Source organism: Pipistrellus hanaki, assembly GCF_964339955.1.
Source record: "Pipistrellus hanaki genome assembly, chromosome: 11".
NCBI classification, from domain to species: Eukaryota; Metazoa; Chordata; class Mammalia; order Chiroptera; family Vespertilionidae; genus Pipistrellus; species Pipistrellus hanaki.
Window position 1 is genome coordinate 14,065,138 of NC_140513.1, and position 27,509 is coordinate 14,092,646.

The window sequence follows — 27,509 nt, forward strand, 5'->3', positions numbered from 1 at the left end:
CGCTAATGTCAGAACCAAATAATGGCATTTCCAGAAAGGAAAACTATAGATCAATATCTCTTATAAACACAAAGCAAAAGTCCTCAACAAAATGTTAGCAAATTGAACCAAACAATATATAAAAATAATTCTACACCATAACCAAGGGGGTTTGCCTGAACATTCAAAAGTCAAATGATGTAATCTTTCACAGCAACAGGCTGAAGAAGAAAAATCATAGGACCACATTGATGGAAGCAAGAAAAGCGTTTGACAAAATTCAACATCATGATTTTAAAGCAGCAACCAACCAACCAAACAACAAACACACCTGTCAGCAAACTAGGAATGGGGAGAACTCCTCCACTTGATAAAGAATATCTACAACACACTATACACACTTGTTAGATTGGCCAAATCAAAAAACCTGACAATACCATGGAAGCAACAGGAACTCTCAATGATTCCTGGTGGGAATGTGAAATGGTAAGGCCACTTTGAAGCCTGGCAATTTCTTAAAAATCGAACCATAGTTTTAACATACAATCCAGCAATCATGTTTCTAGGTATTTGCCCACATCTGTTTAAAATTTGTGTTCACCCAAATCCTGCAAATGAAATGTTCATAGTAGCTTTTTTCATAATCGCCAAAAATCAGAAGCAACCAAGATGTCCTTCAGTAGGTGAATGGATTAAAAAACTGTAGTGCATCCATCCCATGGACTATGGTTTAGAGATACCAAACACAGCTCTGCCCAACCTTAGGGATGCCCCAATACCCCAATTGTGCTCTTGGGCCTGGGGACATTTTTGGATTGAGATGGTCCTTCTACAGTCAGGAGCTGTGACTATTGTCACTTCCCCAGACAGTATAGGACCGATCTCAGGACCCAGTGCCTGCTCTGCCCCCAAGCACCTCTTTACCCCCCTGAGCCTTGGTTTCCTCCTCCCTAAATGGAGTCCTGTGGATAAGACTGAGCCCGCGGGAGTAAGAACAAATGGACTGGAAAACTGTTTTGTAATCTGTAAACGATCCGCACATGCCAGGAACAGCGATGGTGGTTAAAACAGAGAGCAAAAGAGCTCCCGTTTATTTCCTTACTTACTAAGTCCTTCCAGTAAGGCAAGGTGGATGCCACCCGTTCTACTTTAAGAGAAACTACAGCTGCTAGAGCTGAAGCGCCCCCTCTTGGGGCTCCCAGAGGGAGATGGGGGGTACTGAACAGCCTGTCTGCCTCTGCTGCTCATGCTTTTCCCACAACACTCCTACTGCCGCCGCTATTCCTGCAAGATCTGGAGAAGGTGAGCAGCAAGTCTGAGAAAAGGGTTCTGCTGCACAAAAACCATTCCTGTTTTCCTCTTCTCTTTTTAGGGTCCTGAGGTCAGACAGTGGGCGGGGCTCCTGGTCCCTGCATGCAGGAGGTGAGGAGAGGATGATGAAGAGCAGGCTCTGGCCTGACAAAGGGGCTGTAGTGTGAACACAGGGCTTCTGGAGGCCGTCACCAAGGGAAGGCGGAATTACAGAAAGCGCAGGCTGCCGCTAACGGCTGAGGGAAGTGTCTGTGCGAGGGAGAGGGAGCTGGCGTTTCTCTTGACTCACTTGCTTTTATTAAAATAATTCCGACACTGACTATTTGGTAAGCGTGTAGGGCGCACATCCAGCGAGGCCCATCTGACTCCAAGATGATTTCAAGGCTGAAGAATGTCACTTGTGCCAGACACGTCATGTGGGGCCCTGCGTGCAACCTGCCTAGTTATCCATGGTCCCCGGGTTTCAGAGGGAGGGGGGCATCCATGGGGCAGGCTGGCACTAGGCTGTTACAGCAACAGTCCAGGCCAAGGCGGGAGGCAGTCTTGGAGAGAGAGGTGAGGAGGGCTGGGAGCTCTGTCGGGCACCAAGGGACGTCTGTGGCCACCTGTTCCATCCTTCCCCAGGCTGTGAGCATCCCAAGACAGGCACTTCTTCCTGTTTGCTCCCAACACCTGCAGGCGTCCAGGATGCATTTCCTGAGAGGGCTGCAGTGAGAGTAACAGGATGACAACAGTAGCAGCCCCCTTACTGAGCCTTCCCTGCGGCAGACCCTGCTCTGAGTGCTTCCCGCGCCTTGTCTCGCTTCATCCATGTCAGTGATTTCATGATCAGCTCCACTTCACATAGGGCGAGCACAAGGCTCAGAGGAAGGTACACAACTTGCAGAGGCCACATAGGGAGCCAGTCACGGAGCCCAGGTTCGAAGGCAGGCGTGGCAGCTCCCATTGCCCCGGGCTTTGGTTATATTGCCAGTCAAACCACGGCCGCCCCAGGAGGGAGGGCACGCAGCTCAGGCGTTCTTCAAGCAGCGGAGGAAATATTTCTTATTCAGTCAAAGCATCTATCAGACATTAAGCCACGTGACTCTTAGATTTCTCTCTGTGAACAAGGGATGTATATATGTGCTCATGTGTGCTGTGCATTCATACAGGTGTCCCTCACTCATGCTCATATGGGTGGTGGAGATTGGAGGGGGGGAACTCTCCAGTCTACTTTTTCTTGCTTTGTAACCTTGTTCCCTTGGTTACTTGGAGGGACCTTTAGCTTGTATCTTAAAACAGCAAACCATCTGGCTACGAAGTGAACACAGTTGTTAGGGGGCAGAAGCCCCAAGATGTTGGTCCTGTGTTAGATGCCCAGGTGCCGGGCTCACACATCCCCTTTGCAAGTGAGATGTTTGTCTCTCAACCAGAACACCGCCGACCCCTCCTTTCATTGCCCAGTCTGGATGCTGCCCTTGTCTCTCAACAGAGAAGTGAGAGGCCACTCTGGGAGGAGTTGAGAGCAGAGTCTCAGTGATGAGGAGCAGCTCATGAGCACAATTTACATGAAGTAACTTCAACTTCACTGACAGACTCATTTCTTCATGTGATGCTGTGCAACCAGAAGCTCCCACACCCCAGTGGTGCTGATAATGCCCTCAGGTGGATTCTTGTGTTCTGCTAGAAATGCTAAAATTGGAAGTTGAAATCTTTAATTTTTTAAAATGACCATTACACTGGCCTGCTGGAGAATGTGAGGCTGTGTATTACTGAATTCCATCAACTCCTCAACAGTCACTGACAGTGTGACAGGGAGGAAGGCGGCCTGCTGGGGGACCATGAGCACCGGGTGCAGGGGAGGGTCCCTTGGGTGGGAGTGGCGGGGAAGAGCCACCTGTTATATGAGGGTTCCTGTCAGGTCTTCGCTCTTGTTTTGGGTGGTGAGTTAGGAAATGCTTATGCCATTATTAAAAGTAAGTTAACTAAATAAAAGTAGGCTATGCATGAACCAGGATGGAAGTATCCCATGAAGCAAGGATTGGGATTAATCCAATCCTGTGCACCCGCCCAAGGAAACAAAAATCAATAGAAAACAAGCCTATTCAAAAGGATGGTCTGAGATTGAGATTTTAGAACATGCATGCTTTTTCTTACTAGTTCTTTCCCCTCACTGCTCTTTTTACACACCCCTTTTCTTTCCATTTCAAGGGTAGGTTCATAAAGGCTCAGGAATCAGGTTAACCCCCTGTGTGTCACCGAAGTCTCCTCAGGGCAGAAGGAAGGTCTGGGCTACTTTGTAGAAAGGGGACGGGGCATGAGCGCTCGGACACAGCAGGTGTGGGCGCTGGGTGATGATCTTATCCAAACTGGCTGAGGCAGGCGCAAGGCCTGGAGGGTTCCAGCCCGGGATTCTCTTGTCAGAATGCGCTAAAAAGAAGTCCTTTTCTTATCTCCTTAGCTTGGTCAGCAGACTCCCCAGAAAACTGGCAGACCCCAGAAAATCTCTCCATGCCTGAACTGTGGCCACCTCCCATGGATTCCATGTCCAGGGAGCAATTTGAGAGGCAAACAAAACAGGAAAAGCTGCTCAGAATTAACAACGGGCCAGATGGTAATGCTAGTTTGAAGCAATAAAACATGATAAATAGCTTCCTGCGGCAACTCCTGATCAATTTCAATATTTAATAATTCCACTGCCACCCCACCCTCTCGGCTGCCCCCTTCCCTGGGATCCCGCCACCACTCCCCGCATTCAACTCACAGAGCAAACACTCTACTTTCTGAAGGCGTCAGCAAAAGCTGTCTGCTCAACTGTCACATGAGCGCTCCGGCCCCCGAGATGATAATTAATCTGCCTACCCTCCTGTTGCCAGGGAAGCTGCGAGACGCACGGGAGCGCTCACCTTGGTCTGCTTTTGAATTAAAGCAAGGCCGGGAGCTGCTGGTCCTCTTACTCTAGGACCAAGTGGTAGGACAAAGCAACCGAGAAGGGGCAGTGCCAGTGTGGAGTGAGGGCCTGACCCCACCAGCCATGCCTCTGAGCCTCCGTTTCCCTCTCTGTACAATGGAGATAACCAAACCTGTCTCCAGGAGGATTCTAACCAGTGCTGCACATGTAAAGGGCCCGGCAGAGGGCGTGGCACGTAGGAAACACCCGACAAGGGATGGGCAGGTGGGAGCATCATTATCAGCTGTGAAGCCAATCAGCAGACGCAGCCTGAGCACCGAGCCTGCAGGAGGGCCTGCTGGTCCCTGTGTCAGGAGGCTGAGGCCCAGGGCAGACCGCAGGTGTGCGCGGGATCTGGCAGGGAGCTTGTGCTGTCAGACGGCGCACGCCAGATTCTCCCTCAGGGGTGCCTACTAACAAGATTAGCTGCCAACAAGGGCTCTAATGGCTTTCACGCCCTGACACAGGAGGCCTCAGCACCTAGCGAGCAGGCATCGTTGGCACCATTTACGGGAGAAGAACGGGGATTAGGAGGTGAAATGGCTTTTCACGTTCACATCCTAGAACAGGCAGACAGTTCCAGCCTGGACCTCCCAACCCCATTGCCTGTCTTCGCCACCAGATCACAGGAGCAAGCTGCTCCCAGGTGCCCGCTCCCCTGCGAGCCCCTTTCGGAGGGAAGCCGGTGCCAAGGGACTGGAGCTGCCAGGTGAGCTGAGCTGCGGTTTACTCATCTGTGAAATGAGCCCGGTGATACCTTCTGCACGGGGACACTTACTGAGGGGTACGCATGAGAGCACTTTGTAACTTTGAGATGAGCGGTACAAATGTCAGGTATGGTTATTATGACTTTGTAGAAAAACACCCTTTATAAGGAAAAAGATCAGAGACTCATCCACCTAAAGGTGGATCCTTGTAACTGAAGCCTCGACGCCACACAACCTGGAGGCTCCAGTGGAAATGTCCGTGTGACCTTCAAGGCCTCAGCAGCTCCTGCAAACCCACATCCTCCCCTCCTCCCCCCACTTCTCGCTCCAGCCCACCTAAGCCACTGGGGGTTCCCAGAGCCTTTCCCAGGCCGCACCCAGCTGGAGGCGGCCTGCCCCACCCTGCGCAGCAGCTGATGGCACTCCTGGCTCTCCAGGACGTCTTCTGCGGTGTCCCTTATTAGCAGTGCCCCCTGGGTGCCCCGAGAGCCGCTCTGTGCTTTCCTCCCACAGCACACACCCACGGCACTCGTATTGTGTTCTCATCTGCCTCGCGCCCAACAGCAAATTTTTTCAGGGTGAGAACCGAGCACTCTCCACTCTGGTCCATCCAGGGCCCGGCTCAGCATGTGTTCAGAGAGTGTGTGCAGAGGGAAGAATGAACAGGTGACAGAGTATTCCTAGTATGAGTAGAACCAAAGCCTTAAGCAAAAACAAGGGATTCTGCTGGGGGAATTAGACTTTGGGTGGGCACAGCCTTGGAGCAGACTCAAATTCAGCACGCTGTTCCTCCTCCCCCCACCTTGACCCCGAAAGAGAAGGAACAGAAAATGTACTGAACTCCCGAGGGACATGGTGGAGGCCAGTGGCCAGGTACCTGAATCCCGCTGGTCCAGGGTCACGGAGTTCCATCTCCTCGTGATGTCGATGTAGAGGATGTCCACGGAGGCCATGGACAAGCTACTGTTGCTCAGCTTGCAATTCCTGCAAAAGACAGGAAGGACACTCACTGCCAGGCCAAACCCGTCCTGTTCTGTCTTGTATCCAGGTCTCTGCCTGGGCTGGGTCCCTACACTGTTTTCTCTATCATATCAGGTGCCTGGATGAGGCTGGTGCTCCTTATATGACAGGCCTTCCCTTCCAGGGCTGGAGCTAAGGAAGGGTGCATGGCAGGGGATGGTGGGAGAGAAGGCTGGACATGTAAGCTGAGGTTAGGTCACGTGGGCACCTGTATTAGCCAATTAGGGTTTTAATGGGCAACAAAGAGCAGTCATCTATAAGGAAGTGTGCCCACCTGTCCCTACACATCCAGGTAGGTTTCTGTCTGCTCTGCAGAGGAAATGGGGACTCCATATTCCAAAGCACACCCTACACGTGTCTTCCCCTTCTCCTCTGCTGGTCTCTGAAGAGGGAAGGAAAGCTGGGCTGTGTTCTCCAGCCAGTGCCCCACAGCGGACAGAGGCATGCTCAGGTGACCCAATGATAACGGCGCGTCCCCGGGACCACTGAAGGCGCCACTGCTGTGCAGAAGCTGCTCTCCCCCTCCCCCCGCAGGAAACATTCTCCAGGAGAGTCCTGGGGCCAAATCTGCAGACAGGCCTCTGCACTTCACCCATCTCAGTCTGTCACCCAGAGATGTTACGTGGCCCAAGTCAGCACTGTGAGAGCAGAATGGCAAGGCTCCCCACGCCCTTGTGTGTGGGCTGAGGCAGCATCGCTGGGGACCCCTGATGCTCATTCCTGTCTTTAGGGGAGTCACCTGGAAACACAGGAGGAGGGAGAGGGCAGGGCTCTGAGCTGCAGCTGTCCCTTAGGTTAGGAGCAGAGAGGCCGAGGGAGCCAGGTTTTCAGTCTGACGTCAGCAATGGTGCGCCTTGTCCAAGTCACAGAGGCTGTTTAGAATCCTCCTCCCCCCAGTTGTGTCTTATTTTTTGGTGTGTTTTTGTCTGGAAATGTGGGAGGCAGTCTGGCACACAAAAACGAGCACGATTTGGGCATTCAACAGACCAGGACTGAAATCCTGCGACTGTGGGTGATTTACTTAAACCTCCGAGCCTTTATTTATTGTTCTCTAAAGGAAGATAATAGCCGCCCATGTGGCTGATGTGAGGATGGGATGAGGAGCCGGCATGGTGCCTGGCGCCTGCTTGGTCCACGATAACTCTCGGTTCCCTCTCCATCTCTTTCCCTTTCTCCTCTCCTCCTCCAGAACTTGAACCAGCTCGGTCAGTGAGAGGTTGCCTGCGGCTGACCTTGTGGTGAGTGGCCCTGTCCAGTCTGGAGAAATGCTGCTGGCCAGTCAACATGTGGGTCCAGGGCTCTGCTCCCCTGGCCTGGTCTGTGCTGTGAGGAGAGTCCCAACACTGGCTGGATTTGCCTGAAAACCCTGAAAGCTAGACCCCTGGGCCAGCTGTCCATTGGCCAAACTACACTCAGTGCTGCTTTTAACTTTCCAAACATGTCCACATCCATTGCCCCCCAGGTAACGATAAAGAGGTTCTTTGCTTTTCCATTTGTCATCACCCCTTGTGAGAATATCTCCCTTAGGAACCTGACAGGCCAGGGGTAGATTGGCAAGCAGGATTTGGGCATTTCAGAGGCCCCTCTCCAAACGCACGCACATCCCTACCAAGGGTGCCAGTGTGTGTCGCAGGTGCCTGGACGAGGCTGGCGCTCCTTATACGCTAGCACTCTCTCTGGCTGCTCCCCCCACCTTCCTTTCTTCCCCGCCAACCCTGTGCATGTTTCTCAAGCCATCAATTCACATCCGCTTCCTCCTGGGCTGGCTCCATATTTCAATCACCAGTCACCGTGGCAGACTTCAAAGCACATCAGCGCGCAGTTATTGAGCCCCAGTAACAACATGTCAGCAGACGCAGAGCTTGTCACGTCCCCGGTCACCACGATGACTTTCTCTACCGGGTTCCCTGGGGCGGGGCTCGTCTCTCCCCAGGTATTCCAACACCCTGCACCGCTCCCTTCCATAGCTTCATCAGGAGCGCCACGCTTTTCTCTAATTATCATATCCGTGTCCTCTGGGCTCCCTGCTCCCCCCAGGACAGGAGTGCCGCTGCCTGCTCTGTGGGTTAATAGAGTATAAAGAGTGAAACCGAACTGACCGCTGGTATGTAGTTATTTTTTCCCGACAGGTGGAAAATAGAAGTGTCGAACCTTTAGCAGGAGCCGTAATTTACCAAGAAGAATTCTCCACTTATCCCTTTTCCAAGGAAACTCGTTCTCCCTGGTGATGCCGGCAAGTACAGTTGATCGCAACATCTGCTGCGGGGACGGGAGGAATCCGCGCTGGCTGCAGCGGGCAGGAAGTGCTTTAAAAGGATTTTGATTCTGTAGGCAGTTTTGGGGGCACCATCTGCATGCCAGGCCTTTTCCTGCCCACTAGCTCTCTGGATCTTTACAACTACTCTACGAGGGAGGTATTCTTAGTCCCATTTCAGTGATGGGGAAGCTGAGATTCAGCTGGAAATTATGCAGCTGGAATCCACATCAAGTCATCCCCCTGGAGGACAGCGTGGTAGACTTGGGAGCTTTGGGGAGATGTCAGGAGGTGGCCAAGCCCTGGGCCCCAGAAAGAACCCAGGATGCAAGACACAAAGTCTCGGGGGGGGGGGGGGGCCCACAACAGGAAATCAGGAGACTGAAGAGAGCCCCTGCTGGGAATCTTTGGGATATAAAGCTGGAAGAATGTCAGGGTCACTGGGACACAGGCCCTCCTACATTCCTATCTGTGGTTATAACATTCTCAATAGACATTCCAAAAGGGAAGGACTCTGCCGGTCAAGACTTTAGAATTAATTTTTGTCCATCCATCCACTCAATGCAGAATTTATTTTGCATCCACTACATGCAGGTAGTATTCTGGGCCCAGTAAGTGATGCAAAGCCCAGTCAGTCTCGGGTACCAATCTCGGAAGTGGAAGTGACCTTGGAGCCTGGGATAAAAATGTGAAGCCTTGGTAGCCCTGAATCCTTAAGAACAGTTCTCCTTTTTGTCCTGGGATGCAGTTCTTCAAACGACTGAAGGATAAATTCTTCAGTAGAAGAGGAGTCCAAGCATTATGGTACCATGAGAAGCCAGAAAAATTCCTAAGAAAAGATGGGCTAGCAACGCATGGGAAAAGTGAGCTGTGCAGCCAAACGCTCAGGGTCCTGAACCTTGAACTTGCTGTGTGACCTTGAGCAAGTCACTGATACTCTCTGCATCTAAATTTCCTGATTTGTACAAGAATCAGGCTTCTCACCACACGAAGCCGTTTTGAGGACTAACTCAGTGCCTGGAACATGTGGGGAAGTGACAAATACTCAGGCCTTCCTCCTGAACCAGCTTGGAGAAATGTTTTGTTTTTAGAATCAAAGGAATTTGGGCACAGATGATGGTAGAGAACCACAAATCATTCAAGTTCATTAGGATCCCAAGTACAGAAGGATTTGAAATGATCATCCCCATTTCCTTTCAACAACTACCAACATCTCATGGGAAATTTAGACGCCAACTTTTTCCACTCCATAAAATCCTATTTATAGAATTTCTTTTGTGTTCATCCTTCTCTGTGCAGAGAGGGAGCTTATTTTTACCTGGAGATGTGTCTATAAGGTGAAAGCTAACAAATGATCAATATTTGTTTTAAAAAACACAAGCTACTATTTAAACACCTACGGGGCGAGGGGAAGCAACTCCAGTTAATAATGCATACAGCATATTAAAGACTATTGCAAACCCAGGTGTGGACTCTCACAATACTGCCAGAAAGAGGTCATCAGGGAAGAGGGGGATTTTCAAAGTCACGAAGGAGTTAATGCCAGAGAGGCAAGATGTCTTACACTTCCCTTCTAGAACATTCTAACACACCATATCGCCTCTCAGAAAATACCCCCACCCCTGCCCCGCTACCCATTATGAAGCCTATTAATATCTCCTTTTGAGAGAAGGGGGCAGAATGGGGGAAAAGAGAAAACCATTCTCTAATTTAAAAGGAGATCAGAATCAGAGACCACGGAGGGATGAGCGGGGGATCTCCAAGCAGGACAGTGTGCACGAAGCAAAAATGCTCAGAGTGTGGGGCAGCCGCCTCCATTGTCTAGAAACCAACCTAGTTGCGGGAGACTGTTCAGTTCTCAGGCTCCAGAGATGGCAGTGCAGCGTGTGGGAACTGATGTCAAATCCTGATGGAGGGCGCGCTCGGAAACCGTGTTCTTAGTGAATTACACAGGACGCCCCCAAATTAGCAACCCAGGCGCAGCAAAACAACACAAATGCATTTCCCTCAAAGGAAGCTGTCACACCGAGGAGCCAGATCATTTCTGTTTCTCAGCGAAAGAGAAGTCTCCACACCCCAGCAATTATTATGAAATAATAATAAAGAGGAGACAGAGAAAGAGGCACTTAATTCATGGTAATTTGTGCTACTCTTATGTGCCTCCCGAGGAGATGACAGGAAAAGCTGGTTAGACAGTTAAGTCTAGACAAGAGAACGACAGTTCGTTATTCCTCATTTCCTGGTGGAAGAGAAAAATAGGACATGGCCGGAGCGGCATTAGCATAACTCACTCCGGAAACTGCTGATCTGTGCAGCACACGGTGAGCGATGGCCACTGGAAATAAATTCAGCGGCATGTTGGCTATTTTGTTCCCTCCGGTTCTCCTTCGGGGAACGTGGGGAGAGAGAGAGTGGTGGCAGCGATGAAAGCCAAGGGCGGCCTCTGCCCTGTGTGGGCTCTGAACGGAGGCTCCGTCTGTCCGGCCGGCGTGTGTCTCCGGAGCAGTGCTCCAGAGAAGGCACTTGGTTTGATTTGGCATATGGCGCAAATATTATTAATTCATAATGAAGCGAAATTTAAACGAAGTGCAGAGGAGAGAGAGAATAGTGGTTAGCAAGAGAAAATGCTTGTTGTTAAATTTAGCTGGCAAGGCCGAACATACTCAGATAAATCTGAAAGCAGAGGGTATTGTCTTTCATGATTAAGTTGCTGTTGGGATCTCTTGGTACATTTGAAAAAGGAAAAATCTATTAACAGCCGTGCAACGTTTTCTCCATTTCTTCCTGCATCTTAATTACTCAGGGCATTTGCTGCCGGGTGTGTGAGTGTGTGTGTGTGTGTGTGTGTGTGTGTGTGTGTGCTGGGAGGAGAGGGGGAGGGAGGCTGGGGGGGGGGGAAGGGTTGGAGCAGCTCACTGCCTGAGCCCGTCTGCTCTGCTGCCGCTGTCCCACCTGCAGAGATCACTATCCCACCTGCAGACGTCGGCTCTCTTCTCACGGTCACTGTCCTCCCCCTGACACACACTAACACAGATGGGGAATGACGGCTGCAGGACCTAACAGTCTCTAACATCACAAATTCATTTTTTCATGCAAATGTCCTTAATTATAGAGAACAAAGGGATGGAGAAGCATAAGGCTGGTCACACAGAGACAGGTCTGCAGCGATATTTCTGACGTCACCAGTTCCAGTCTGAGCGCACTGTAGGGGTCTTCTCGGCGAGAAGGTTCCTGTGGCTTTCTTTTCAGGCAGCGTGTGCACGCAGCCGTCCTCTTACTGAGCTCACACACCCGTGCTCGCGGGGGCAGCCACGCTTTCACTGAACCCCATAGGGTTTAAAAGTTACTTTCTGAATGGCCAACATCGATATACGTATATTGAGGCTCTACACAGAAACCAGTAGTTCTAGTTTCTCCCGAAAAATCACAAGCTGGGTGCTGCTAGCCCAGGCCTTTCCTCCCCGCGGGTGTGCTCTCCAGGCTCCAGGCTGTCCTCCCCTCCTTCTTCCAGGTCAGTCACTGTGCTTGGGCGGCTTCCCGCCTGCTCCTGGAACCACCGGAGATTGTGATCCTATGGTACACTAGCTTTCCTAATCCCCCATCTTCCATTTTAGTTGAATTTTATTATTATAGGAATAAAAAGGAAGCATTCCGTTTCCACCATCAATTTAGCCCGATGATCAACCTTTCCTAATTTCTGAACATGAGCCACCCGTGAACGCCATTCTCAGGCTCTCCCGGCTGCCTGGACGGGGTAGGCCTCCACTCGCAGGCAAACTCCGGCTTCTAACAGCCCAAACCTGCCTCCTCTGAGGGGCCTGCCTTGATTCCACCAGACAGAGGAAGGGTCCCCTCTTCTGTCCCCTATTCTGTCTGCTACCCCATGGCTCTGCCAAAGATTGCATTTAATGGCTTGTTCCCTGTGTGCTGTCCGTTAGACTGAGAATCCCCTGAGGTAGGTGGGGTGCCATTATTTATCTCTGATTGTCCTATGGCCACCGGGTGCTTGGGAGAAGTTGTTAGGTCAAACCAGACACTGTCCTTTCCCACACGAGGCTAAGACAGAGCAGGTCTCCCAGGGCCAGTCCCCTGCAGCACCCAGGCTGTTGTCCACATAAAGCCGAGCCATCCCTCACTCTGGCGGGTCTTGAGTGGACCCATCTGTGCAATGGCACAGGGGCTGGGAAGGGTCCGGGAACCTCCTGCCTTTGCTCCGGAGGGTCTGAGCCTCTGGACGTGTCATGCTGAGAGAAGACTGCGCACCCTCATCACTCCTCTCTGTCCCTGCACACGTCCACGGCACCTCAAGAGCCCTCATGACATGGGGCCCCTGTCACTGAGCTGTTCCCTAGGGCCCCGGCCACAGCAATCACAAAGGGGCAGAGAATGTTTACCTTTTTCTCTTCCTCCTCGTCGTGTCATCATCGTCATTAGATTAGGACAGCAATATATACAGAAAAATTCTATTTCCCAGCTTCCCATGCAGATGGCAGTGGGCAAGAAGATGGACGAAATGGAAGTCATTGACTATAGCTCCTGGAAAGCTTTGGAAGGGGGTCTAATTCATTTAGCAAGAGGCGTTCTGCACATTCTCCTTTCTTCCCCCTTTCTGCCTGGAAGTTGGCCATGATGGCTGGATTTTGAGCAGCCACCTTGTGACCACAAGGCAACTCTGAAGCTAGAAGCTCATGCTTAGGAGGGATGAGCAGAAAGACAGAAAGTGGGGTGCTGGTCACTCTGTGGAGTCATTACCCAGCCCTAAAACCCCCACTGCCAAACTTCCTGTTATATGACAGAAACTGACTTCACTATCTAAACCATTTATAGGTGGGTATCCATTACTGCCATTCCTAAGTGAGTCAGAGGGTGTTATTTTCTTAGGGAAATAACAACATGTGTATGTTGACTTCCTTGAAAATTTCAACTGCCTGCTAGAAATGATAATCAGACTCCCATTTAACAAACAGCTCCCCTGAACTGGGCACTGGGCCAGGTATTTTATGATATATTACATCCCAACCTCACGATAACCTTGCCAGGCAGGAGAGATTGTTCCCATTTTACAGATGGGACTCAGAGGAGACAGAGGACTTGCCCAAAGTCACACAGTAATGAGCTTGGCTTTGAAGCCAGACCCCGGTGCTTTTCCACTAGCTCTCCTTTTGCCCCTGAAACTAACACAAAGCCCTTCTCAGAATCACCGAGCAAATACTGCTTTAGGGTTACTGAAATGGCAAAAATTCCGCTGATACTGCGTTTACCATCCTATCAGAAACATCAGAAGGCTGGAGTTCGAGTTTGTAAAATTCCCTTAGAGAAAATTGGGACAAAAATGATTCCTGAGTCAAGACTTCTAATTATTTGCTTTAGTGAATAAACCATGAAGCGTGTGACTTTGAGGAGCAAGGTAGAAATAGTAAAACCAACGATGAGAAGAACAATGGCAGCACCAATGCTGACAGTTTGTCTGAGGTGTACAACACACTGTGCTGGGGTACAGGGAGTTTCACCCCATCTGATGGGTCCACTGAGGTTCAGAGATGGTCATTAATTTGCCCAAGGGTTACACAGCTAGTGGGTGCTCCTGTATTGCCCCCAAGTGTCCCAGGTAAGAGGCGAATAACGAATAATCTAAAGAGATTAAGTGGCAATGGCTTATTTTGCAGGCGTCAGCAAAAATCTAGTTTTATCTTGAAAACCATGCAAAATTTGTATTATACTCTATAATATAACCTTGTTATCTTTATAATAGAGCAAACGTGTTCCATTATTTATTGACTGAATTATTTAACTTTTCTCTCTTGAAACTGACACTTTGGAAAGATGTACCTTGTCTTTTGGCTGTGGCTTCATAAACACTCCCCACATAGCCACATGCTGCTGGGACAACGTCAGCCAGTTCAGGAAGCCCCGGCTGTCTGAGTCCAGGGGGGGAATTACTTACATGTGGTTTAAGGACCTAGTTCAAGGTAGCGCAGAATTGTTTTTTAATCACAACATAAGGTTGTGAATGCTGCCACACTCATAATATCCATCCATTCATTCAACAAAGACGACACTGGTCGGATCCAATCATAGGGGGACCCTGACCCAGCACCACAACCCCCACCCCCAACCCAGGAGCAGTAGAGCAGATGGGACTGGCTTGAAGTAGGGCTGGACCCTATTCTGTCTGCAGCCCAGGTCAGAAGGGCTGGTCTCACTGACCTTATGAATGTACGGAAGCCTGTTGGTCCTAACTTCATTGTCCCCTTGATTCCCAGGAACCGGATAAACAAGTTTGCCATCCTGTCCACCAGGCGCAGGTAGTTGAACTGCTTGGCGTACTTGGGGAACACCTGCTTGAGGCAGATGGAGGGCAGGTTGGTCTCATGCTTGAGGTTGCCTTCCAAGGAGATGGCCAGATCATTGTCAGAAGGGTCTTCCTTTCCGGCTGGTGGGTTCTCCAGTTGCTGAGACCTGAAGCACACAAGGGATGAACGATTGAACCAATTGGAGCAGGCTTTACAGCACAGAAAGACTTTCTCTTGCATAATTTTTCCTTTAGATTTACAGCAACCTCGGGAGGTGGGTATTGTCACCATTTTTACTGTACAGACCAGAGAACTGACTTCAGAGAAGCAACCTGCCCACACTCACAGAGCCAGTCCATGCCAAAGTCAGGATTCACACCCAGGACAGGCCCTGCATGGAAATGTATGCTTCCCTTGTCCTACCATCCAGGTTTCCCAATAAGACAACTTCCTTGACTATGTGTATGCAGGATTCAAGAGAATACTATATTATGAAACAGTCTGGATTTGCTTTTTAAACTCTTACTTATGGGTAGTAATTGAATAATTAAGAAATATAAAAATCTCATTGAAGGTTGGCAAGAAGCAATAGGCATGGTTAAATGAACAATTTGCAAAGATACATCAGTTATCTGTTTCTAGGAATAGGCACAATTATATTTTCGGGCTTAACTATTTTCTTATTTGGAACTCATACAAAAAAATGCTTATATTACTGTGATTCCTTAGTCAGGATGTTGTATGGAATTACTCTGAAATGATTTCATTGAATAAAATTCAGCAGTGTTCTGGGGATACAAATGCTGCCTCCTGTAAAGGAGAGCAGCCCAAGTTCCCAGGGGGTGCAACTTCTCGGCAGCCAAACTGGCTTCATCCTCGTCTCCTTCAACTGGAGGCAGGAAGTAAAAGTCAGGTGGTTCCTTCTCAGATGAAATGAAACGTTCTCCTGTTAAGATTATAGGAAGAAAGATGAGAAAAAGCAAGCGGCACTGTTGCTGGAAGTTAGCGCTTAAGTTACTGGGTAAGTGGCAATCACCAACTTTATAGGCACTCATTCAGTTGTTGTTAAAGGGAAGATTGAGAAATGTACGGTGTGAATACATTTAGTGACCAGGAAAACAGCTCAGAAAAAATGCCGATCGACACAACTGTCCCATCTGCACGCTCTTGTGTGCTCTTCACGCAGCCCTGTGAGGTAGTCTGTGGTTATTACACCCCTGTTCCAGATGGAGACACTGAAGCGCAGCAGGGTGGGGCGCCTCTGCACCCTGGCGGGCCCCGAGTCATAAACCCGTGCTTCTCACCAACGCTCACTCCGTTTTGCCATCATTACTCTGCAGCACATCACATGCATGTCGGGGCTTACAAAATCCTAAGTACTGCTATTTATTATTTGCTTTAAATCGTTTTTATGGACTCTAATAGTAATTCATGCCCTTTGTAGACAACTTGAGAAATGTGTTACGGAATCAAAACCATTTGTAACCCCACGAGTCAGGGATGAACTGTGTTACCGGTTTGATTTATCTATAAAGTTAGGATCACATGACACGCAGTTAAAATCCTTCTACTTGCACGCTGTAAGTATCTTCCTGTGAAACTGAACATGTTTTTCAGGAGCTCAATTTCTCATGGACACGCAACGTTCTGTATTGTGCCTGAACCATCACTGAGTTAAGGAGTATGTGACTAGATGCAGCCTTGGAGTCATTCTGTCCAATGACGTCATCCATTGCCTTTTATTATGGCCTAATGTACATAACACGCACTCGCCATTTTTAATTATTTCGAAGTATATGACCCGATGGCATCTAGTACCTTCACAATGTTGCAAAACCATCTCTAGTGCCAGAACAGTCTCACAATGATGTCATTTTAGAGAAAAAAGTCTTAATTCTAGATAGACATCAGTACCAACGGGCCATTTAATCAGCAGGCCCTCCAGCGTGGTGGCCTTAGCTCGGTTGTCCTGCTGATGGGACCCCTCAGGTCTTCCGGATGGCATGTCAGAGGATGTCTCCTTCCGGGGTCTACAGCCTGCGTCCCACCCGCCCCCAGAGCCACACAGCCTTTCACATTTCTCTCAAGGGCTGCAGCACTTCCCGGGTGGATGACCCCCATTCCCTTCCTTCCTGCATCCCAGTTAACAACCTCAAGATGAAAAGGGCCTTCCCCGCCACAGAAGCCATTTTCCTGGACTCAAAACCACAAATTCAGGGGGGAAAGGTTTTACTCGACTGGAAGAAGTAGTAAAGATATAGCTGATATATAAGAGGAAATAAAACAATGAGAAATAGTATCTTTGCTGGAGATAATTTCAGTTATCACATTGAGACCCAGGTTATCACAAATACTATAAAATCCTGTTTTTACTTAATAGCACTTTAATGGAAATGTCGGGATTATGTAATAGAAGTGACCAGTAAAAGAATATAAATCCAGTTTACTAGTCCTTTGGGGTAGTTTTTTAAAAATTGAATTTGGTGTATACTTGATTCATTAAAATAGGGAAAAGCATCCCAGAATGGTTTATTATCATTTTTCAAATAAAATGGAATTATTTTTATTAAAACTCTTGTGAAAAAGCACCTAATCTCTATTTTGCCTGGCAAGCCACCTGTCAAAAATCAACAGTATTTACTGGGGACCTGCTACATATATTTCAAGCATTGTGCCAAGCAACATATCATTTCATTTCCTCCTCATAACAGTTCTATGATGTAGGTAGAAACTGGTCCCATTTTACAGATTAGGAATCTGAGGCCCAGAGAACCTGCATACATGCTCAATGTCACAAATCAATAGTGGGATCAGAAGTTATTCTCAGAATTGTCTCACTAAACACTCTATGTATAGTTCACTGTATAATTCTTATGCTAATAATTTGATTGAAATCAAACCAAAGACTTTTCTTCTTCTGTATAAGCCATATATATTCCAGAAATTAACAACAGAGAAAGGCAGACAAAGCAAGGTAAAGTTGCCGATTCAGAGAAGGTGCTCGAATTCTCTCAGAGAAATACTTTGCATTTTCAGTTAAGCATCCCTTCAGCAATTTATTCATTCATGAGCCACTTCCCAAGCACTTACCTGTCCCTGGGGCCTGGGACACACAGGTGAGGTGCACACAGCCCGGAAGCACTTGACCCAATGGGGAAAGACAAGCCCCATCCATACCAATCGCTGAGGAGGTGGAGGTGGCCAAGAGAGTGTCCAGAGTTGGGGCTCAGAGCGTGTGGAAAGAGCAGGTTTGCTGGGTCTCGGTACAAGATGGTATGCCTGAAGAGAAACAGGTGGGCATATGACCCGAAAGCCCACGTGGGCCTGGGTCTCATGGGATCTGGAATATCAGACAAGGGGGCTTGGGTTTGGTGGGTTTTGGGGAGAAAAGTGCGGTGAAGACAAGGGAATCTGATCTGTCAGCGGGACTGACCCTGATCGGGAATGGATGATGCCAGGAAGCTACTGGAACATCCAAGTCAATGATTCCGAAAGCACGGGCAGTCCCTGGACGAGCAGATCAGCATCACCCGGGAGCTTGTTGGAAATGCACATTCTTGGCTCCACCCAGCCCTGTGGACTCAGAACCTGCAAGCGAGTGGGCAGTCTGTTTTAGTGAGCCCTGACATGATGATGATGCTGGCTACAGTCTAGCTGAAAGGTGACTGTAACTGCTTGGCCATGGGGGACAGAGTGCCCTGGCTCCTGTGATCCAGCAGAGAGCCTGGTGGGCAGCGGCGCTGCTCTGGCCAAGGGAGGCAAGCCGGCTTCCTCCCCCGTAATTTGGCTGAGACCTGTCCCCACCGTCACTTGGAATTTCAAATGCACGCTGGCATTCTTGAGGAAACTGCTAGCTATGTGTGGCAGACATGACTTAAATTAGCCCAGCAGCTAATTTAAAGAGTTGGAGGATGAAGGCACTAAAAATAAACCTAACTACCATGCCGTCCAGTTCTGTCACTTGATAAATGTCTCCCATCACAGAGGCCCCATTTGCTTGATGGCGATGCTATGCTATTTGAAGAGAAGGCGACAGACTACACAATGGGTGAGGCATGTGTTTCCAAACTGATGAGGAGAAAGTCTGAATGAGAGATCTTTGCCTGACGTTCAAGTCCCCAGAAGACCTAGACCCACACTGGGTCTGTTCCCACCTGCTGGCCTCTGAATGCTTGCCTGGCCACTTCCACCTCCCTCGGCCACTTTCCTACATGGCATCGTGCGACACCAACAGCGACACACCTGGTACCACCTACTATGTGTCAGGAACTGTCATTAAAAACAATTAATCTTATAAAATCCTATGAAATGGTGTTATCATCACTCCCATTTTACAGATGAGGAAGCCAAGGCACAAAGATGCAAACTAAACAAGTCGTGGATCAGGGACAGAAACCCAGGAGGCAGAGCTCCTTATTTCTAACTATTGCACCATGCTGCTTCCGGCCCTGGAGTAACCAGGCACTGAGCACCTGAGGACCGGGTGGTTACTTGTCAGGACTCCTTTGACCCTGGCAAGGAGCCTATAGATTAGGTACTATACATGGCCCCACTGGCCCTATTTCTCCCGATGAGAAAAAAAAATCAGCTTCAGAGAGGTTAAACCACTTTCCAAACGCTGCTCCGCTATTAAATGGCTGAGAATGAGGATTTGACCTGGATCTATTTGAGTTCAAAGCCCAGGTGCTTTCCACTCTATCACGCTACAACTCATCCTAGTTACACAACTTCTCTGAACTCCTTTTCTCCTCCCCTATCGAAGTCTCTGACTTATGGGGTGGCGTGAGGCTTACGAGGGAGAGTGACTGGGTGGGTGCTGAGTCTAAGCCTAGTGCACAACTGTTTAGGACAAAGCACAGCCTTTCTAGAAAGCATCAGAGGAGTTTGCTCAGAGGCTTGTAACTGACCTCCGTGTGATGACCTGGGAGGGACCCGCACTTGTCTGGGCAGGCTGTTCCACTGATTGCAAACAAATCAGCCATGGGCTCACATGAATCAGGGTTGCACAGTTTGTCGCGTGTGAATTAACCAAGGCCTGGCAGTGGCAGCAGTAGCAGCAGACCAGGTCTCTGTTCCTGCTCGGGACGATTCCCCTGAGCTGCCTGACCCGGGTTCTGCAGAAGCATCTTCCTGCCAGGCCAGGCAGCGCATGAACACAAGGACACTCTCGAGGGCTTACTCTATGGCCACCGTTCCCACAGCCAGAACTCACACTACTGAGGAGCTGGGAGGGCCTTCGGGCTCATGGGGCCCAGTTCTCTCATTTTCTGGGGGAAGGAACTCACTTTTCAAAGACCTCCATAAGCTGCTTTTCTAACAGGGCTCTGCTCTGTCCTCTGCCCAGAGCGGGTGTCTCCACCTCGTCCCTCTTGCTCTTTGTCTGAGAGCTCAGGCAGTTAGTGAGCTGTACCGTCTCACAGGCCAGGGAGGGGTGCTGCCAGGTGATTCGAGGGAGAGGCAAGGGGTGCTGAGGCTCGTGCAGATCCCAGCTCTGCACTCCAGAACTGATGTAATTACAGAGCAAAGGAACGCCTGATGCTTAGCACAGCCTCCATACCTGTGAGACACCTTGATTAGATTCACCACGTCTTTATCTCCCGTGTGCCATCATCGCGAGAGGCCCCAGTCCAGTCACCAGCCTCAAGGGGAGAGGAGGGCATTCAGCTCTGGGAACTCAGGAAAGCATGGAGTTTCTTTAACCAATTTCTGGCATTCTGCCCCACCCCAGGCCATGTCACTGGACACCACACGGTGGCCCCGTTCCTAAGGCCACCTGGGGAACCTCACTGCGGACTGCCTAAGCTTGGACTGCACCTGCCTCTTGTCCCAACCTAACTAAAGCCCCACATGAGTCCCATTTTCTTGAGCCCCACTAGACGCCTGCCCCTTACCTGACACCCTGGCTCTCTACTGAGGGTTACTGATGCCACAAAACAACGCCACAAAGTTACTGCCTCTCTCCACATTCAGAGCGAGTTTGGCTGCGGGCTTAGAGGGGCACTAGCAGTGACCTCATTTTCCTTTCTGGGGAAGTCAGAGCAATGCCACTTGCTTAAAGTGGAGGCAAAGGGAGGCCCACTTCTCCTGACTCCCTGTCCAGAGCCTTAAAAAAAAGAGAAAGAAAAAAGGAGAAAACTGCATCACTATTGGGCTGGAATGCCAGAGAGGCCGGAACTCTGACCCTGAGGGAGAAGCTCCAGGCTTTCCCAGCCATCCCGGCAGGCAGGGCCCAGCATTCTTTTGCCCAAAAGGGTTGCCGCGTCCCTCCTCAGCCCTTTGAGTACACCACCCCTGTCTCTCTGTGGACGATTAGGCTCGTGCTAGCTTCTTACAGAAGCCCGGAGAAGGATGTTTCAAACTCTGAGCCTTGTCTGTGCTGGCTGCCCAGGGCCCACTGGGCAGGCACGTCTGGTCACTGCCTGCTTACTGCCCTGTCTTCCACATTGCACACCCCTCCTTCCTCTCTTAAATGCTCGTTCCCAATAACCCCCTGAAAAACACTCATCCTTCCCATCTTAGATTCCATGCCACCTTTTCCAAAAAGCTTCCCAAAGCTATCGGAGATAGAATCAACCATCCCTTTCTAGACAACCTTCCAGATTTGTGCATCATCATCATCATCATCATCATCATCATCTTTTCTTCACAGTCATTATTACGACTGAAAGGGTGATATGTTCAACTGTTTGATGCCTGTTTCTTTTACTAGATTGAGAGCTGGAAGGGCAGGTGGTGCTCTCATTTATTATGACTGCATTTATAGCCTCAATACATTCCTGGCACATAGTAGGTGCTCAGAATACCTGGCAGTAGATATAGTAACTGTTTCAATGAGCTCTCATGACAATTCAATTTAGACACAATAATTGGTTTTCAGGTTCACGTTGGATGAGACTGAAGCTGGGAGAGTTTAAGTGGGCTGCCTAAGAGAAAAGCTGGGACTGAAACAGGTGGCTGTCTCCTGAGACCACATGTTAACCCCTCCATTACCACAGCCCTCTGCTTCCGGCTGCCAGAATGAATCTTTCTTCCCTTTTCTCTCCGATTACTGGGAAGACCTGTCTATCTCTGGAGAATAGCAAGGCACTATGTGACAACCATAATCAGTGGTTGTATTAGCCCCTCTTTTACAACCTCCAAAATTAGCAGAGAAGGCCAACTTGGGCTTTCATTGTCTAGTTTGGCTAATGAAGGGATCCTTTTAATTACATGCTTAGTGTCTATCTGCAAAACAAAGCATTTTGGTGTTTAAACACAGTTCTGCGTTAAAGTCTAGAGCTGTGTGAATACAGACAATAGGAGGAAAACCATGTATAGAAGTTATTTTTTGTCGAGACTGTAATTCTTTTTGGCATTCAATTTCTTCTAACCCAGTTCATTTTCTACAGGATCCTAATTCTCCTTTGTATATTGTGTGCCCAGTGATGAGGATCCAGGCATTCAGTAGGCGTGTCTCATGTCAAATGTCCTTCCCCCTCAGATTTCCGATGAAACGGTGGCTTTGTGAATTTCACTTGCCACGGATTTGCCTTGAGGGTGCTCCCCACCAAGGGGGTCCAGTGCGTCCTGCCGGTCAACCCTGCATTCTGGGTGTTGAATGCAAAACCATCTTCGCTGGACTGTGTCTCAGGGGCTCGTGGCATTTGCATCCCATTTTCCAAGGTAATTTTGTGTGTCATTCTGTATGGGATTTGCACTAGTGGGTACGGTCCATGGAGCTAATCCCACAGACTGTCTGAGGAATGGAGCCCTGACTTTGCATTTGTACTTGGTCAGGGGGAAAGGAGAGTAACTCTTACTGAGCCCCTCCTATGGGCCAGGAACTCTCCAACACATTAATTATCCTGGTTAGGCCACACTGAGACCCTACGAGGGAAATAGGGTATTAACCTACGCTCTGGAGCCAGCATGTCTGGGTTGGAATCCTGTCCCTAATAAGCTGGGGACCTTGGAAAGGGTCTTAACCTACTAGTGTCTTTATCTGTGTCATGGGGATAATAATTCTACCCCTGTCACAGCAGTGCTGTGAGAATTAAATGGGTGAATACACACAGAGCATTTAGATAACAACATCTACCCCCTATTGAGTGCTTACCTGGCATTCAGTAAGCACTCAATCGGGGGTAGATGTTGTTATCAAAGCTAAAGTTAGGTTAAATGAAGTACCTAACACTATCATATGGTAACCTGGGTCTGTCTGACTTGTGTGACCCTGTACTTTCTAGGCTTCAATCGAGGTTAGGAAAATTCAAGGGGGTTTTCTGCTGACTACGATCACAGCCTTCACCCTGGGAGCGTGACCTACAGGAAGTCACTCTGCACAGCCCATTCCCGCCTGACCTCAGTGTGAGCACACTAGTTTCTGTGTCTACTGCTCCAAGCACACTGCTCTCTCAGAGTTGACCATGGACTTCCTGATTGCCATCAACCTTGATCTTTCTCCAGCTCAGCTTTTCATAGCATCTAATGCAGTTGGCCACTCTTTCTGAATGCATCTGTGCCCAAGCATTCTCCTAGAGTTTCCCTGTTCTCTGCTCTTCCTCTGAGGGCCCTTCTGGTAGGTGGTGCCTAAGCCTGTCCTTGACCTGCTTCCTGCCCTGCATAGCCTCCAGGGCCACCTCATTCACATGCAGAGATGACGCCAAGGTCCCGTCCCCCCACCCCCCACCCCCACCCCCGTGGCCTGGCTGCCTATGTCCTGCTCATTCTTTTGCCCACAGCCAGGTCCAAATCCTGTTCGTCCTTGCAAGCTCACTTCAAATGCCAGGACAGGCCTCCCCTGGTCCCTCCCACCAGGAAATACTCTCTTCCAGTTTCCCACAGCACTTCCTTTCTTGTGGAATCTGCCATTTTCTAAACTTACATTGTGGCCATGCAAGCCCGTGGCTTCTTTCTCCCACGGACTGCGCGTTTGAAGAAAATAAATCCATTTTTTGCTCCCCTCATAGTATTCCCCACTTAATGATAATAGGTGATGCAAAAGCAGATGTGCCGAGAAACGACTGTGTAAGATACGTATTCTTCAGGACAAATAAATAAGGAATTTGGTGTTCTTTTGCCCAAAGGCAAGAAAACAGACAGGGTAACCTCTGGGTGTCATTTTCAACTTAAGGTTCTATAAAGACATTGCTTAGCGTACTAATGCAACAAAAGTAATTTATGGTAATAAGAATAATAGTCATCCTGGGTCCACTCTGTACTAAGTGAATGGCCTCGGGGAAGACGCACTATTGCTCAGCCTGCTTCTCTTCTGTAAAAGTGGACGCAGTGGGATGACATAAAACGAGAGGCAGGCCTCCTGGCTGGAGTGCTAGAGAAATGGTGGTAGTTATCACTCACTTGACATATTTATAGCATACCCTCCTCAGAAATCAGGGCCATCGGGTCAGCGCAAGCCCAACCTCCTCCGGGAAGACTTAACTGCCTCCTCCAGTCCACAACGTTCTTTTCCTTCGAGAACTTTGATCCTAACAAAATTAGGTTTTAAAAAAACGCAGCTAATAAATTAGGCATGCATATTAGCAATCAGGTCCAGAGAGCAAGTCGAACTTTTTTTCCTCATGCAATTTGAATTCCCCTAACAGAGTTGTTGTCAAAATCCATTAAAGTATTTAATTTCACTTGTCATTGCACAATTCCCCGAGCAGACATCCAGACAGTTCACAGAGCTGTTTCTCACAGAAGTACTAAATGTTTAGTTATCATGGTACATCTTTTCGGTGATGTCTCCTTGATGGCCCGAGAGACTCTCAGAGATTGCTTTAAGTTCAAGTATAAGGTTAAGGCAGGGAGGCAGAGCTGTAGGGATTACACATCAAGCAGGCCTGGGTTTTAGCACCAATGCTGCCAGTTACTAGCTGAGTGTCCTTGGGGAAGGCACTCAACCGCTCTGAGCATCAGTTTCCTCATTTGGAAATTGGTGCGCAGGATTTTAGTGAGCACTAAATGGAACACTAAATGTAAAGAAATGAGAAGAATGCCAGATATATCATTGGTCCTCAATACGAGACAGCTTGAACATCCCGAGATCGGGGTCTAGAGACTGCTCCACACTCTTCTCTTCCTCAAGGGACAGCCTTGGTGAGCAGTGTATTTACTGGGACAACAGTGGCCAGAATCACCCAGTCCTGACACTTCCTTCTTTCTCAGCAGCCTCTCCAAGCACCATTCAAACACATGAATGTCCCACTTGACCTGGTGGGAACACAAGGTCTCCAACGTGCATGTGGTGGGGACCCCCTCTCCCAGAAAGAAAACAAAAGTGAGTCTGTCATCTGGTTTCCCTACTAATGAACGGCGAGCTGAAGTCAGGGCTGGACTCTGTTGGTGGTCACGGCAATGCTGACTGACTTACCCTGTCCTGCCGGGAGCAAGGGGGACATTTGGGAGGTGGCGGAGGTGGGGATGCAGGACCAGGTTCATGAGAGAAGTACTCTCATCTGTTTAAAAACCTGCTGGCAGAAGTACACCCCTGGCCAGGGAATGGAAGAATTCCTGTTTTATGCTGTAGTACTTTGGTGATAACTGGATGCAGAGGCTACCAGAAAGGCCAGTTCAAACCTTGGTGAACGAGCAGATGTAGACTCCTCAGCAGAGAGAGGAAAAGCGCCTTTTGTGCCTCATGTCATGCTCAGCATTTAGAGGACGGCAGCCTCGGGCCTGCATGGGTACCTCTTGCTACAGTGCAGTGCCCAGTCTATGTTTCCCCTCTGTGGTCTAATGCAGCTGGGGGAGAATAAAGCAGTGTGCCCATTTTACAGGCAAGAAAACTGAGAGCTATGACCACAAACTGGCGAGGACTGACCCTTCCCTTTTCTCTCTCCTGATTAGCGTCTGCCTCCCCAAAGGCTCCATCCGTGACAGTGCTTCCATTCTTCCCTTCACTCTTAAGCTCTGTTTGGCTTTTAAAAGTCACCTTTTAAGTCCATCACCTGCCAGTCAAATCCACTCAGCCACCCCACTTGCACCCAAGTTAAACAGGACTTGCTCCCCAGCCCCTGCCCCTGCCCCCCGAACTGCCTCTTGCCATTTCCATGTTGTTATTGGCAAATCCAGCCTCCCAGGGAGCCAAACTCAAAACCCTCAAGTCAGCTTTGGCTCCTCTCTCTTGCTCACCCTAGTATCTGGGGACCTGTACAGAAGGCCCCCACTGTCCCCTCTGCATTCAGAGGCTCTGATTCAAATATTCTGGGGAGTCCAAGCAGCAGAAGCAGTAAGTGCCACAGTTCCACAGAGACTGTGGGGTCCAGGTGCCTGGGCTCTTGCTGATTTCATGCCTGTGTGCTAAGCACCTGCTCTCCTCTGATCCTCACTACAGCCTTTGAGGTTACCATGATTCTCACCAGGACTCCCATTTTTGAATGAGACACAAGAGTGGTTACCTAATTTGCCCCAGGTCACCTGGGATGGCTCCTGAGAGAGTCCCTCAGGAGGGCTTACACACCTCGATTTCAGACTTCTGCTTCCAGAACTGCGAGGGATTGCGTTTCTGTTTATGGTAACATCTGATGGTAGCCCTAGGAAGTCAATACATACAAGGTCTCAGTTTCCTCATCTCTGAAATGGGTAACCTCGGAGAGCTACTAGGAGGTCATGTAGCTGAAAAGCAACCTGAATGGTGCCGGTGCACCGAATTGTCCTCCACACAAGTTACTTGAAGCAAACTAAGAGATTCTGAGTCATCATCTTGGAAACTTCTCCCCAGGGCACCCCTGGCGAACTGCCTCCGTCTACAATATCAGGTTTGTAAAATGTTTAACGTAAGAACCCAAGAGCCAGAAGGAGGAGCCACAGGGAGTATCTGCTCCAAGCCCAGGTGCGGGGGGTGAGCGGAAGTCGGCGGAGACGGCTGTGTCCTTGGGAGGCTGGTAACTAGTGCTGGCCCGGCTCCAGCACTGATGAGCCTGTCACAGCGGGTTTCACAAAACATCTGTTTCAGGAACAAGCCTGTTGTTTCAGGCAAGCTCTAGAGAAAATGGTATGTTTTTCCTGTACTCAGCCATGACATGTTCACTGGAGCTGAATATTTCTAAATGTGACCAATATCTTAAGTGGCAGGAGCCCATCAAACTCCTCGGGAACACAGATTGCTCGTGGGCAGCCCACGTGGCTTGGCTTCCTTCGTGCCTGCAGACCTGTGGCAGGGTAGCAGTTGGGGGAGATGGGGACGGGGAGTAGCGAGCTCTCTGAAATTGGTCCCTCTGAAGGTGATGCTTAATTCTGCGAGGGAGTCAGGTCCCTGGGTTTCATGCATATGGATGCCCGCAGTGGTCCGGTGATAACCTGCAATTTCTCTCCCCACGTTAATCGGTAGCAGTTGGCCGCTGAGAACTTGAATGGGAAATGCGCTGCCTGTGCACATATCAATGATCCCTGGGACTGAACTTCGCTGGACTTAATTCCAACTCAGATAAGAAAGCACCTGAGCAGCATCCCATGTGAAGTGAGCGATCGTGTCTCGGCATGAGCTGGAGAGAGAGCCAGAAGGCAGACCAGCAATTAGGAAGGTGACAGACACTTTCCCTGCATTCCAGCAGGTGAAGCGGGGATGTGGGCCGAAGGTGCAAACTCCTCCAGATCCTCCGGCAGAGGCTGCTTGGGAGCAGACACAGAAAGCTGTCCTCTCCTTTGCCCCGGGGGTAGGGATGTGATCTGAGTAGAGTGCTTCCGCCCCTACAGGCAGATCAAGTCCAGAACGCGCCTGCCTTCACAGGCAGTCTCCTCTGCCAGGGCAGCTGGCGGGTGTGCTCCTTGGGAATCCAGCCTGAATGGCTCTGGGGTGGGGCGCCGGGGGCCTGGGATGAGCCATGCCCACGTCCCAGTGAGCCTGGAACTTCCCCGCTGCAGTTTCCACTCCTACCTTTGCAGCCTTGGCCTCCAGCCCCTACCCCATATCTCTGGGTTCCAGGCTCCTCTTGGTCTCATCACTGACCCCTTCCTCACCAGTGCACTGCGGGGGGTCCCATCATGCCATGGGGCAAACCCATCCTGTGACCTCCACTATTCTGTTTACAGGC

General features: G+C 49.6%; 1 protein-coding gene across 1 annotated transcript in view; it reads right to left on the reverse strand.

Annotated features, from left to right (window-relative positions):
- Positions 1–27,509, reverse strand: part of TTLL11 (tubulin tyrosine ligase like 11) — a 173,287-nt gene that overhangs the window by 14,768 nt on the left and 131,010 nt on the right. The window contains exons 7-9 of the mRNA XM_084899222.1: positions 17,584–17,772; positions 14,408–14,659; positions 5,804–5,910 (exon numbers count right to left, since the gene is read on the reverse strand). Coding sequence (XP_084755348.1) covers positions 5,804–5,910; positions 14,408–14,659; positions 17,584–17,772 — 548 coding nt within the window. The remainder of the gene's footprint in view (positions 1–5,803; positions 5,911–14,407; positions 14,660–17,583; positions 17,773–27,509) is intronic.